General features: G+C 37.5%; 1 protein-coding gene across 6 annotated transcripts in view; it reads left to right on the top strand.

Moving 5' to 3' along the window:
* GNE (glucosamine (UDP-N-acetyl)-2-epimerase/N-acetylmannosamine kinase) overlaps window positions 1–13,310 on the top strand; it is a 43,469-nt gene that overhangs the window by 8,063 nt on the left and 22,096 nt on the right. For 3 of the 6 annotated variants that reach the window (XM_023727514.1, XM_023727515.1, XM_023727513.1), the window contains exons 2-4: window positions 2,922–3,127; window positions 7,227–7,678; window positions 11,544–11,696. In XM_023727514.1, coding sequence (XP_023583282.1) covers window positions 2,964–3,127; window positions 7,227–7,678; window positions 11,544–11,696 — 769 coding nt within the window. In that variant the 5' untranslated portion in view covers window positions 2,922–2,963. Of the gene's footprint in view, window positions 1–1,598; window positions 3,128–7,226; window positions 7,679–11,543; window positions 11,697–13,310 lie in introns of those variants that run through there. The other 3 variants (XM_023727512.1, XM_004372267.2, XM_023727517.1) reach the window with 2 other exon arrangements.

The following is a 13,310-nucleotide window of genomic DNA, read 5'->3' on the forward strand; positions in this document are numbered from 1 at the left end:
CAAAGCTAAGAAGTTTCCTGAATACAGTCAAACACTTTGAGGGATAGAGTAGCAGGGGTAGGGGTCTGGAGACCATGCTTTCAGGGGACATCGAGGTCAATTGGCATAACAAAGCTTATTTAGAAAATGTTCTGCCATCCTACTTTGGTGAGTGGTGTCTGGGGTCTTAAAAGCTTGCAAGTGGCCGTCTAAGATGCATCAATTGGTCTCGACCACCTGGAGTAAAGGAGAATGAAGAACACCAAAGACCCAAGGAAAGTATTAGCCCAAGAGAAAGAAAGGGCCACATAAACCAGAGACCTCATCAGCCTGAGACCAGAAGAGCTAGATGGTGCCTGGCTACCACCAATGATGACCCTGACAGGGAACACAGCAGAGAGTCCCGGATGGAGCAGGAGAAAGGTAGGGTGCAGAACTCAAATTCTAGTAAGAAGACCAGACTTAATGGTCTGGCTGACACTGGAGGTACCCTGGAAAGCATGGCCTCTGGATTCTCTATCAGCCCAGAAATAAAACAATTTCCAAGGCCAACTCTTCAGACAGGGATTAGACTGGACTGTGGGATGTAAAGTGAGGAGAGTACCTCTCAGCTCAAGTAGATACAAGAGACTAAATGGGCAACTTCTTTGTGGAGGTGAGATGAGAAGGCAGAGAGGGTTAGGAGCTGGTTGAATGGACATGAGGAATCGGGTGGAAAGGAGGAATGTACTGTCAGAGTATGGGGAGAGCAGTTAGAGTCACATAACAATGTATGTATAAATTTTTGTATGGGAAAAAAAAAGTTTTGGCCTTAAGTAATGTTGTTATTTTTCATAGTTATTTATATGGCTCACTTACTCTTAGTTTTGGTAGAATAACCTTTGAGTTTTGGCAAATACTGAGAACACTTTAGTACTGCCAGATAGAAAGTTTACTGCTCTTTGTAAAATAAATACAAATTGACCAACCGTGAAAAATTTGCCTTGTCTTACCCGGTAAGTTAAATATCACCAACAATTGATTCAGCTCAAATTTAATTATCAGTAGAAGAAGGATAATGTACAAGAATACTTAAGACAGCCATTTTTGGAAGAATGTTTTTGTCTCTTTAATGATTAGATAGTGCTTAGGCCTTAGGAATACAACTCTCTAGGCAGAGTGCTCATTTCCGTATCTTAAAAGTGCTTTCCATTGGGTGGAATTAGCTTTTATTTGAAGTTGAAAGTTCAGAGTAGGCCTAATGATGGGGCAGATGAGTATCAAGAGCAGAGGGCTACTGATGGGACTTACATTGTGCATCAAGAGTTTACCCTGATCTGAAGGATAGCTCCTCTTTTATTGGCATCCTTAGTCAAGCTTCTCTGGATTCCTGATTACAAATTCTAAATATTGGTATACTTCCTGAAACATAAGCATTGGAATCAGAGTCTATGAAGAAAAGTTTTACACTGAAGTAGAGACATTTAAAATGCTCCATAAAGTATATCTTTTATCCCTTAGCTCTGATTTTTACTTTTCGAATGAAGGGTATAGTATGGGGGCCAGGGCAGATGAGTGAAGCAATAGTATATAAGTGGGTGGTAGGGCATAGTGTTAAGAGGGAGGAAGCAACTAAGTGGGGTGGGGTGAAGAGGAACAGGTTTACATGAAGCCTTTCCAAAAGAGTGTGACACTTCAACTGAGTTTTGAAGGATGAGGAGGAGTCCAGGCAAGAGAGAAAGGAAGTTTTAGGGAGAGATACTTGCATCTGTAAAGGCACAGAGGTATGGAGATGACTCATTGAACTGCAGGTAATGGTATGGCTGGTGCTGTGGCACAGAGTAAGGGTAATTGTAGATACGAGAGAAGAGGTTGGAAAGATGGGCTAGGTCCAGATAAGCAATTTGGGCTTTATCCCATAGGTGGTGTATCCTGGTTAGTGTGATATAATCAGATTTATGAACTTTGGAAAGATCACTCTGAAAGTTTGGGCCGGGTAAGGCAAGACTAGAGACAAGCAAACCACTCCCATTAAGTAGTTTAGACCTGAGATGAAGCCATGGACTAGACAAAGTCCTGGTGGGATGAAGAAGAGGGAATATATTTGAAAGATATTCTAGAGATGGAATTGCCAGGGCTTCCAAGAAATAGGGTAAGGAACAGAGGAGACAAAGATACCAAAGCATTTGGGTAAATGGAAGTGCATAACTGAGTTAGAGAATAAGGAAAGAGGAATAGGTTTGGGAAAGAAAGTGAGCTCAGTTTTGGGCACTGACTTTAAGGTGCCTGTGGGACACACAATAGAAGATATCTGGTAGGCATTTAGAGTTGTCAGTTCGGTAGGCACTGGTGGATAGATGTTAATGAAGCCTTGAAGGTAGGGCTTTTATTTTATTCATCTTTCTCTTCCCCAGCACTGATCATCTGTACGTAGGGAGTATATAACATGAGAGTGAATAGATCTTGTTCCTTACAAGATGTGATACTGAATCTTGAGGAAGTTATTTCGCCTCTCAAGACCTGTGTTTCCCTTTCTGTAAGTGAGGGAGTTGAACTAGATCAGTGGTTGTCAGCCAGAGTTTTGCAGCATTCTGATACGTTGGGATCAATTGTGAAGTGTGGCAAGTAAATTTTTAACTAATATGAAACAGCTGATGTTTGCTTGCATTTATAAATTAGAGTTGATTATGTCAGTCTTTCTCAGTTGCATTCCAGTGTGCTTTCTTGAGTGTGGGAGAAAGAGGTGGAGTTATAGTTAGTCTGCTGGGATTTCATAGCTCTGGCTACGCCAGTGGGAGTGGCACACAGGAGTGTCATCCTTCATTAGGTGGGGTGGGAAAAAAAAAGGTTAAGAATAACTGTACTGAATGGTGGTTAAGGACTTAAAACTGCAAAATTCTGTGCTTATATCTAGGGTGTATCATTCTGATTATAAACAATCATTTTTATTTTTGCAACTTCAGGAACTCTATTTTAAGACCCTTTCAAAACGAAAGAAACAAGTCATGGAGAAGAATGGGAATAACCGAAAGCTTCGGGTTTGCGTTGCTACTTGCAACCGTGCTGATTATTCCAAACTTGCCCCAATCATGTTCGGCATTAAAACAGAACCTGAGTTCTTTGAACTTGATGTGGTGGTACTTGGCTCTCACCTGATAGATGACTACGGGTAAGATAAAAGCGTTTTTTTATGATATTCTTGATTGTAACATGGTGTACTGGAGAAAGCTTGGATTTTGAAGCCATATGGACCTAGCTTCAAATCCCAGTTCTACCACTTAGTTTTTATGTGGCCTTGGAGAACTCACTTAGCATCTCGGAGCCTCAGTTTCCTCAGTTATAAAATGAGGTGAAAACGTGTATTGTAGGTTATCACAGGGAGTGGAGAGTGATATAAATACCCATCACAGTGATGGTGCTTATTAGATGCTTGATAAATGATAGCTGTAAATATTACTATTGTTTGTTATTACATTCAGGAGAAATGCCACTTGTAAATACGTATTGCGTGGCTATAATAACGTGACTAATTCCTCATGATCTGTTTTGTGAGTTCTAATGAAGATTATACTTTAATGCTGGTGCAGTGGTTAAGTGCTCAGCTGCTAACTGAAAGGTCGGTGATTTGAACCCACCAGTGCCTCTGTGGGAGAAGAGACCTAGCAATCTGCTCCCATAAAGACTGCAGTCTATGAAGCCCTGTGGGGCAGTTGTACTCTGTCCTGTAGGGTCTCTATGAGTCAGAATTGACTCGAGGGTACAGAACAACAATTGATCTACAAGGTAAAGTAGAATGCTAATTACCATTTATCACTGATGTTTATTATGATGTCATTAGGTTTGTTATTGATCACAATTTAAATTCTAAAAATGAAGGTTGGGAAATCTTTGAGGGAGCAGAATGTGTAAACTAGAAATGTTCATTTTAGCTCTATCTACTTGAACTAAGAAAGTTAATAAAGTGGCATTTAGTGCACCCTTGTGGCGTGAGAATGTTAATGCAGTTTCCAAAGATGGTTAAAAAAAAAACAACTATTATGTATAAGGAGCCCTGGTGGCACAGTGGCTAAGCGTTCAGCTGCTAACTGAAAGGTTGGCAGTTTGAATCCACCAGCTGTGCCTTGGAAACCCTATGGGGCAGTTCTGTTCTGTCCTGTAGGGTCACTATGAGTTGGAATCAACTCGACGGCAACAGGTTTTTATATATAAAGGAAGCATGTGTTAAATTGAAATTGTCTTTTTCAGACTATTCTTTAAAAAAAAAAGACAACAACACCAGCAAAAACAAAAACCTGCCTCCAGAAATCTGGAAATTTTCTCTAAGAAAATACATAAAGACTAGAGAAGAAACTTAAGGACAGCTCAAGAATCCATAGGTTATTTTTAATGTGAACTGAATTCTGACTAAGAAAATCAATGTTGGGTAATAAGACAAGGTAGAAGAGAAATTTTAGCTGTTGCTTGAGATGAAAGTCTCAGTGGATTCTTTTGCTTGAACGAGAAAGTTTTGATAGGAAGACTGGGGGAGAGAGGCTCTCGGAATTATAGTAGGTTTCTTATCAGCTACTACAAAAATTAAGGGTAGAAAGGTAGTATAATTAGGAAACTTGACTAGTACTTAATGGGAATGTATGTTTAAAGTGCATTCTAAAATAAGAAATTGGTTGCCTCTTGGGAGGGGAATTGGAAGACTGGGAGACAAAAGTTACCGACTTTCACTGTATAACCTTTTGTACCTTTTGGATTTTAAACCATGTGAATGGATTTCCTATATTAAGATATTAAAACAAAGAACTTCGCTACTTTAGAAATTTAATAAATGAGACAGCATTTTTATATTTATAAAATTACTTAAGGGGAAATTAAATAGATAACAACAGACTAGTAGAAATTCATTTGTTCATTCATTCATTCAATAAATGTTTATTAAGCATCTAGAATGTGCTAGGTGGCAAATAAGACAGAAACATAATCTCTACTCTCATAGAACTTATATTCTGGTAGGGGAGACAGATGATATACAGATAAATAATAAAATAAGAGATAATAAAATGATAAAGGGGAACCTATAATTAGAAGTAAATTCATGGTCTTAATGGCTTTCACTATTAGAGGGAAAATAAACTAAGTATTCAGCTGAAGAAATTATAAAACAGTTACTTAAGAAAAAGGAGTTTAGCTTGTATCTGACTAATTCTCCCATAGCTAACCTTTTTGAACTCTGGACAAAATATTTTAAAAATTATTGAAAGACACTAGAGAGTGACCAACAGCAGGCAGAAACTGGAGGGGATTTGATCTTCAAGAGAACGGAACTGTACTAGGTGAGATCTGTGTTTATATAACTTTTCCCCTGAGAATACCTCCCAGTTCACACAATATAGGTTGGCTAGAACTCAAGCAGAAGGCCACAGTCTTTTAGGTTGAGGTGCCAGAAAATGGAATTTAGGCTGTCACACCATTTGGAAATTGGAGCGGGAGGGTTGGATTCTGGAAATGAGGGAGCCACAGAGGGGAAGCCCAAAATTATGTATATTAACTGTTCTCAAATTTTTGGCTGACAACTGCACATGAATGAGGGACTCCAAGAAACCCAGTAGAAAGCAATAGCTAGAGGCTGAAAAAACTGAGCAGAAATTTCATTTGCTGTCCACCTAAAGCAAAAACCAACTGTCTGCTCGAACAAAAATCAAGAGGAAAAATCAACTGCCTGCTTGAACAAAAATTAACTGCCTGCTTGAACAAAAACCTTAAGAGGAAGATATAGAGTACAGAGTCTCTATAGTGTCATCCACGTGTTTGGTATATAATTACAAATTATGTAAAGAAACAGGAAGATTTGACGCAACATCGAGAGAAAAAGCAGTCAGTAGAAACAGACCCTGAGCTGGTTCAGATGCTGGAATGAGCAGGAAGGATTTTAAAGCAGCTATCTCAACAGAGAAACTATAAAAAAGAACCAAATGAAAAGTCTAGAACTGAAAAGTACAATATAGGAAATGAAAAATCTGCTTGATGTAGATGCTGAAGAGAAGAAGGGATCAATGAACTTGAAGACAGATCAATAGGAATTATCCGGGTGAAGCACAGAAAGAAAAAAAGTAAAAAGAACAGAACCTCAGAAACGTCTGAGGCAATATCAAAAGCAATCTAATATACATTTAATTGGAGTCTCAGAAGGAGAGAAGGGAAAAAATTGGGCAGAAAAATCTTAGAAGAAATAATGAGCAGAATTTTCCACATTGGGTAAAACATCAATGTACATATCCAGGAAGGTTAACCCTAAAAAAGGATAAGTACAAAGAAAACCTCACCTATGCTGAATAGGTTTTGGCAGAGCTTCCAGACTAAGACAGACTAGGGAGAAAGGCCTGGTAATCTACTTCTGAAAAATCAGCCAGTGAAAACCCTATGGATCACAATGGTCCAATCTCATTGTACATAGGATCGCCACAAGTCGGGGACTGACTCGATGGCAGCTAAAAACAACAACAATGGTACTATGTATAGAGAATTCAGGAGATGATTTTCATCATTCAGATGCTTATAATAGTATAGTGACATGTTAGGCACCCTGATTCCCAGCTTTGTGTATGTGTGTGTAAAAAAATTAGTTTTGTTTTTATAAGTGAGATTTTTTTCTATCATAAAAGCATTTTTTAAAAATTGGTAAATACAAAAAAGAAAAAAAAGGAAAGAAAGAAAAAAGTCATGACTACTGTTAGAAGTATCGTCTGTTTCTTCCTAATAAAAAAAACTTCCCTCAGATGTTTCTCCTTCTAGGTACTGACTGGGAAGGGGTACAAGTGAGCCTTCCAAGGTCCTAACACAAAACCAAATGCGTTGCCATTGAGTCGATTCTGACTCATAGTGACCCCACTGGACAGAGTAGAATGGCCCCATAGGATTTCCAAGAAGCAACTGGTGGATTCAGACTGCTGACCTTTTGGTTAGCAGCCGTAGCTCACCATAGCTCTTAACCACTGCGCCACCAGGAGTCCTCCAAGGTGCTAGAAGTGCTCAATATCTTGATCTAGGTGGCAAGTACGGGTGTATTCATTTAGAAAAGTTAAACTGTATACTTATGATCTGTACTGTTTGTTATTGTATGTAAAGGGTGTGTTTGTTGTTGTAATTATTGTATTGTACTTCAATTATTTATTTTAACAAGTAAATAAAAAAATGTTTCTCTCTTCAGGGTTGATGTTAGATTGCTTTTCCTGTATTTAAGAACATACTGTCACATCTTTACTTCTCTCCTGCTTTAGAAATACATATCGCATGATTGAACAAGATGACTTTGACATTAACACCAGGCTACACACAATTGTTAGAGGAGAAGACGAGGCAGCCATGGTGGAGTCGGTAGGCCTGGCCCTGGTGAAGCTACCAGATGTCCTTAATCGCCTGAAGCCTGATATCATGATTGTTCATGGAGACAGGTTTGATGCCCTGGCTCTGGCTACATCTGCTGCTTTAATGAACATCCGAATCCTTCACATTGAAGGTGGGGAAGTCAGTGGGACCATTGATGACTCTATCAGACATGCCATAACAAAATTGGCTCACTATCATGTGTGCTGCACCCGAAGTGCAGAGCAACACCTAATATCCATGTGTGAGGACCATGATCGCATCCTTTTGGCAGGCTGTCCTTCCTATGACAAACTTCTGTCAGCCAAGAACAAGGACTATATGAGCATCATTCGGATGTGGTTAGGTATGTATCAGACTTTAGTCTAATGATTGTTTCTGTCAGAAAATGTTAGGTATATTTCAATCATTTTGGAAACTATTGTGGATAGAATATTACAGTAGCAGTCAGGAGAGTAAAGTTTTAGTCCATATCTCTTGTCCTTTGGTATGACTTGACCTCTCTGTGGCTCATTACCTTTTCTGTAAAATAGGTATAATGGATTGATTTTTTTAAATATTTGCTATATTTATACAGTGGAATGTGTTTAATCCATTAAGTATGATGTGAGAATATTTAGTGACAAAGACAGACCCTGATATATCAAAAAGAAAAAAAAAAGCAAGCTACAGAATTATATGTATAATAGGATATCATTAAAAAAAAACTATAATATAATGGAAATTTTAAGAGGTATATACACCAAGTCGTTTATAATATTTTTTTCTGGTTTATGGCATTATGGGTATTTTTGTTTATCTGTATTTTGTTTTTTACTACAATAAAAAAATTATTATGTTTAATTTTAATGACTATCTCACGGAGTTGTTGGAATACTTCAATGAGATAATGAATGTGAAAGCAGTTAGTAAGCCAGAAGTACTTGTTAATGTAAGGAATTATGATGATGATTATTAAAAAGCAGAAGTCATAGTTATACCAAACATTAGAGTTCATTATCTTTATATCTAAATAAGCCCTAAGGTCTAAAATCATCGATAACTGGCTGATCTAGCTTCCTGGAAATTGCCTTTTGCTAGTCAGAAGCAAGGAAAACACATTTACAAACCAGAATGTCGATTGATTTCTAGTGAGAATACTACTTAGAGGTCAAATCAGGACTAATCATCTGTTTAGGACCCCCTTTTCTAAGAGGCAAATCTATTGAATAATGAAGTTAATGCATAGAAAATTGATTTGGTGATTATGTAATCAAAGTGGTTGTGTATATTTTTAATCCAGTTCTCATTAGAACAGGAAAGGAATTGGGCTTTCCTGCTATGAGTATGAATCGACTCAATGGCAATGGGTTTTAAGGGTTTACTATATAAATTAATCTACTCTATGTATTTTTTATCCTTGCACAAATTTGTAATTATCAGGGAACCTATCTAGATAATGCTAGTGGAACAAACTTGGATCTCTTTAGTCTCTCCTTTTTGTATTCTTTAAGGAAACACTCGTACATTTTGTTCTGATTATACTGTTAGCTCTGTATATGTTCTGAAAATTCTTGTACTTCTGAAAAATTTGTAGTGAATAGAAAATAACTGTTATAAAGCAGAATGCAGCAAGATTGCACTTTGGGCTTAAAGTCCTATTCGAAACCGTTTAAACAGTTTCCTTATGAAAAGAATGATGACAGAACAGTAAAAACTGATTTTTTTTTTTAAATACTAGTGAAAAAGAAAACACAAACTCATGAGCCAGAGCCATTCACATCTGGCATAGTACATGTTGTGAAAATCCGGCACCTCCTTCTCCACCTGCAACTTCTGATGTTATCACTCTGCTTATAAGAAAGCTAGGGTTGGGTAGGGCATGTGTTGTTAGGTGCCATCGAGACAATTCTGACTCATAGTGACCCTATAGGACAGAGTAAAGCTGCCCCTATAGAGTTTCCAAGGAGCGGCTGGTGGATTTGAACTGCCAACCTTTTTGTTAGCAGCTGGGCTCTTAACTACTGTGCCACCAGGGCTATGCCACCAGGTAGGGCATAGGCCACACAAAACATGCAACTTTGTAACCAGAACATTAATCAGTAACAATCCTATTAGAAATATTAACAAAGTTAAAAGAATATGTTAAATTCCTAATAATGAAAGAAATACCACAGTAAATATAGGACTCCTACAAAACAAAACAAAATCATAGTACGATGATTGAAACCATTGTATGGAGGGGCTGAGGCTGCTGAGTTAGGGAGGCAAGGGCGGAGTGATAGAAGTTAGAGGTTGCAGGTCGAGAAGCAGTGCAGGCTTTGCACAAAATGTGTTCTTGCTAGGAGCGCATGGCTCTGGATCATTGTCTTGTGTTTTCTTTTTCACTGGTTCAGAAAGACAGATCTAAGTTTGGTCATTTTGCTATCCTTTCATAAAGAAACTGCTTAAATGTATCCACCTAGGACCTTAAGTTACAAAGTGCATTCCCACTGCAATCTGCATTATAATTGTTATTTTCTATCCACTACAAATATTTCTTTATCACACTTAAAGTAGAAGATAAATGGGAAGTGGAAACATCTCATTGAGTAAACTGCTGGAATTTTTCTTCCTCTTCACCTTTCACTTGTCCCTTATCAGCTCTTGTGTAGAATGATCTTCTGCATGAGACCGTAACATCCTCACTCTCGAAGATGCCCCCCGCCCCCACCCCCAGCCGCACAAAGATCAGAGTGACTTACCCTGTAAATGCTTTCAAGACAGAGTACATGGGCATACTGAACCAAGAGAAAGAACGTGGGTGAAATGGCACCATGACGGGTACTTTATTTCTCCATCGCTTGTTACATACCTTTACGTTAGGGTTACCTGCCTTGAGCTGTGGGCAATCATATGTGGATAACTCAACTATTGTGTTAAAGGTTGACATCATTCCTCTATTTACCAGTCAGGAATGAGCTAATTCACATTACAGAGACATGCATTCTAGCAGAACAGACTTGTGCCAGTGGTCAGATTACAGCCTATACATAGTAGCTCCATATCCTTTACAGTGAAGACAACTTTTTTATTGCCACTCCTCCCTTCCAGATTTTAATTCTTCTTGAAATAGTTTCTTCCTAATGGCCCTAAGGCCCGAATCTATATCTTGTAGACTATCTGAATTTTTCTTGATTTCATCTTTCTAGACTTCAGTTAACTGTAATCAGACAAGCAGTTTTGTTTTTAATATTTGAACCTCTCATGTTTTATCAAGTTTATGATAGATTTGTTTAGGTTTTTTTTTCTACTTTATGCAAAAATTTAATAATTGTATTTCCTCCTCAGTTTAGAAGCTAATATGGGACCAATAATTTTTTAAAATAAAAATTTGGAACCATCATGGTCTTTTAAATCAAATACTACCAAGAGTCTAACTTAGTAAAAATCCTCTGTTACTATTAAATCATAAAAAATGACTGCTGCTGGTTGAATTTAGAAATTAATGATGAACTACATAATGAATGATAAAATTGGTCGTGAAAATTAATGTCACAGGGAAAGATAATCGTTTCATTAAAAATAAGCAAATGGAGCTTATTTTCAGTTTTATGGTATAATTTAGACCCTGCTGATAAATGTGTTGTTTGGCATAGCACTGCCCGTGCAAATCTTTTACACTTTAGGTTTTTGCTAAAGAACTGTCCTTAGGATCCCAGCCTGGGGATGCATTAAGTCTTTCTAGTCCTTTGAACAGAGTTAGACATACTTGCCATTTGTTGAATCTGGCAGGTAATGGTATGGGGAAGCTCCTTTGCGTTATATGAAATATGTTTAATGCTCATTCAAACTCTAAATGCTCTGATTTGCAATGTATTATTATTCATTAATATTGCTGGTTATTCACTAGAAACATAAGGAGAATTTGGGGAAGATTCACAATTTTCTAATGCTTTGAAATACTTCAGATTTTAAAACAGTGAATCTCTGGTGCCTGCTATTTGAAGTTATATTTTATGTTTGTGGTAGCAAACACCTTTGTAAAATATGAAATTTGCTGTATCCTTGGGCTTGTTGCTATAAATTCTTATCATTTGATTCTAATTTGGGTACCCTGCTAGGCACGTGACAAACTTTTACCTTAGAATTTTTTAAAGTACACACTTCGGGGTCTTGCTTTTAGAATTTGCTTCTTCCTCTTTTAGTACTCTTAACTAATGAAGCAATGTGGTTTGATTTTCTTTAAACAGGTGATGATGTAAAATCTAAAGATTACATTGTTGCACTACAGCACCCTGTGACCACTGACATTAAGCATTCCATAAAAATGTTTGAATTAACATTGGATGCACTTATCTCATTTAACAAGCGGACCCTAGTTCTGTTTCCAAATATTGATGCAGGTAATTGAACTTGAAAATGAAATTATGTCACCTACCTTTACAAATTTTATTTTTATTACATCTTATTTTGATTCTTCCTGTTTTTCTCATCTTATCACTGAAAGCCACTCTTCTCAGATGCATTCAGTTTTCAAAGAATCACCAATTATGCTATAGATTGAAGACTTTGATGTTTTTGTAAAGTCGAATAGAAACTTAATAGGAAAGAAATAAGCAAATAAACACTAAAAAAAAAAAAAAAAAGTCTGTCCAACCTTCACTTTAACCAAGAGACATAAACCTTGCAGTTAAAGTGAAAGAGTTTCTCTAAGAAAGTAATGATGCTATTGACTGCAGTTAAAATAACCATTAATATTATTTCCTGTTCTATTGCTTATTTATGTTAGTGATATCTTAAAGACATCTTGAGCTTAAATAATTTAGATCTGGGGTCTCCAACTAGTGGATCCTCAAACCTGACCTGGTTGATCACCCACTAGTGGAGAATACTGTAAGTTTTAGTGCTAGTGAGGCCTTGGGCAAGTTAATGGGGATATGAGATATAAACAAGAAATGCCAGAGCAGGGCCTGACACCCAGGAATTTTCAAATACTGGTTGTTAACTGACTAGTCACTGCTGAGCTCTTAGGCTTTTTTTTTTTTTGGTAAAGGAGGCAGGACCCTTCCCTGCAATGCCAAGATGTTACCATCTTACTGGGAAAGAATTCTGCTTATAGTGCCCCTTGAATAATCTTTTCTGTTAAGGGAAGCAAAGTAGAGTGTTAGTTGAAAAAAAAATTTAAGAACCCCTAACCCAGATTTCTGCCTGGGTGATGCAAACAGTTAATGTACTCAGCTGCTAACTGAAAGGTTGGAGGTTCAAGTCTACCCAGAGGCACCTTAGAAGAAAGGCCTGGTGATCTGCTTCCAAAAAATCAACCATTGAAAACCCTATTAAGCATAGTTCTACTCTGACACACGAGGGGTTGCCACGAGTTAGGACCAACTCAACGGCAACTGGTAACTAATAATCAAGATTTCATTTAGATAATGTATTAATATTTCAAAAACTTTAACATTTATTCTTTTCTGATCTTTTAATTTTTTATATAAATATTTATAAAGTAATTATGTATGTCTCTCTTGTCAATATTCATTGTCAGGGATATCCTGTTTGTAGTATACTTTCCTGATTGTATACACTTTAGAATTAGAGATATCTTTCCCCTATGAAAATTGTTAAAGGATTCCAGGGAATACCTAAATCATGTCACTTCCCCATGAGACATACACAGGGAACAATAGTGAAATAAGAATCAGAGCCTTGCTTTATCATTATTTGGCTCAGTGCCCAGACCCCAGTACAAGACTCTTTGAAAAACTGAATTAGTGTGTATGTGGTTTAGGTTTAGGGCCAAAGAGGAGCCCAAATCTGAATCTTGGAAGAGTAGCACCTTCTGGTGTGCCACATACTACGATAATTGTAGATGATGGCCAGCATGCTCTAGCAAGATTGGATATAGAGAGAAGTAGCCAGGGCTGCTCCAAGAGTTAAACTCTGAGTCCACTTACCTACTTTGCCTCATAGAGAAAGTTCAAGACATGGAGAACCACATGCAGCTCCTGTTAAAGCAG

This window comes from Trichechus manatus, unplaced genomic scaffold (genome assembly GCF_000243295.1).
Source record: "Trichechus manatus latirostris isolate Lorelei unplaced genomic scaffold, TriManLat1.0 scaffold00016, whole genome shotgun sequence".
NCBI lineage: Eukaryota > Metazoa > Chordata > Mammalia > Sirenia > Trichechidae > Trichechus > Trichechus manatus.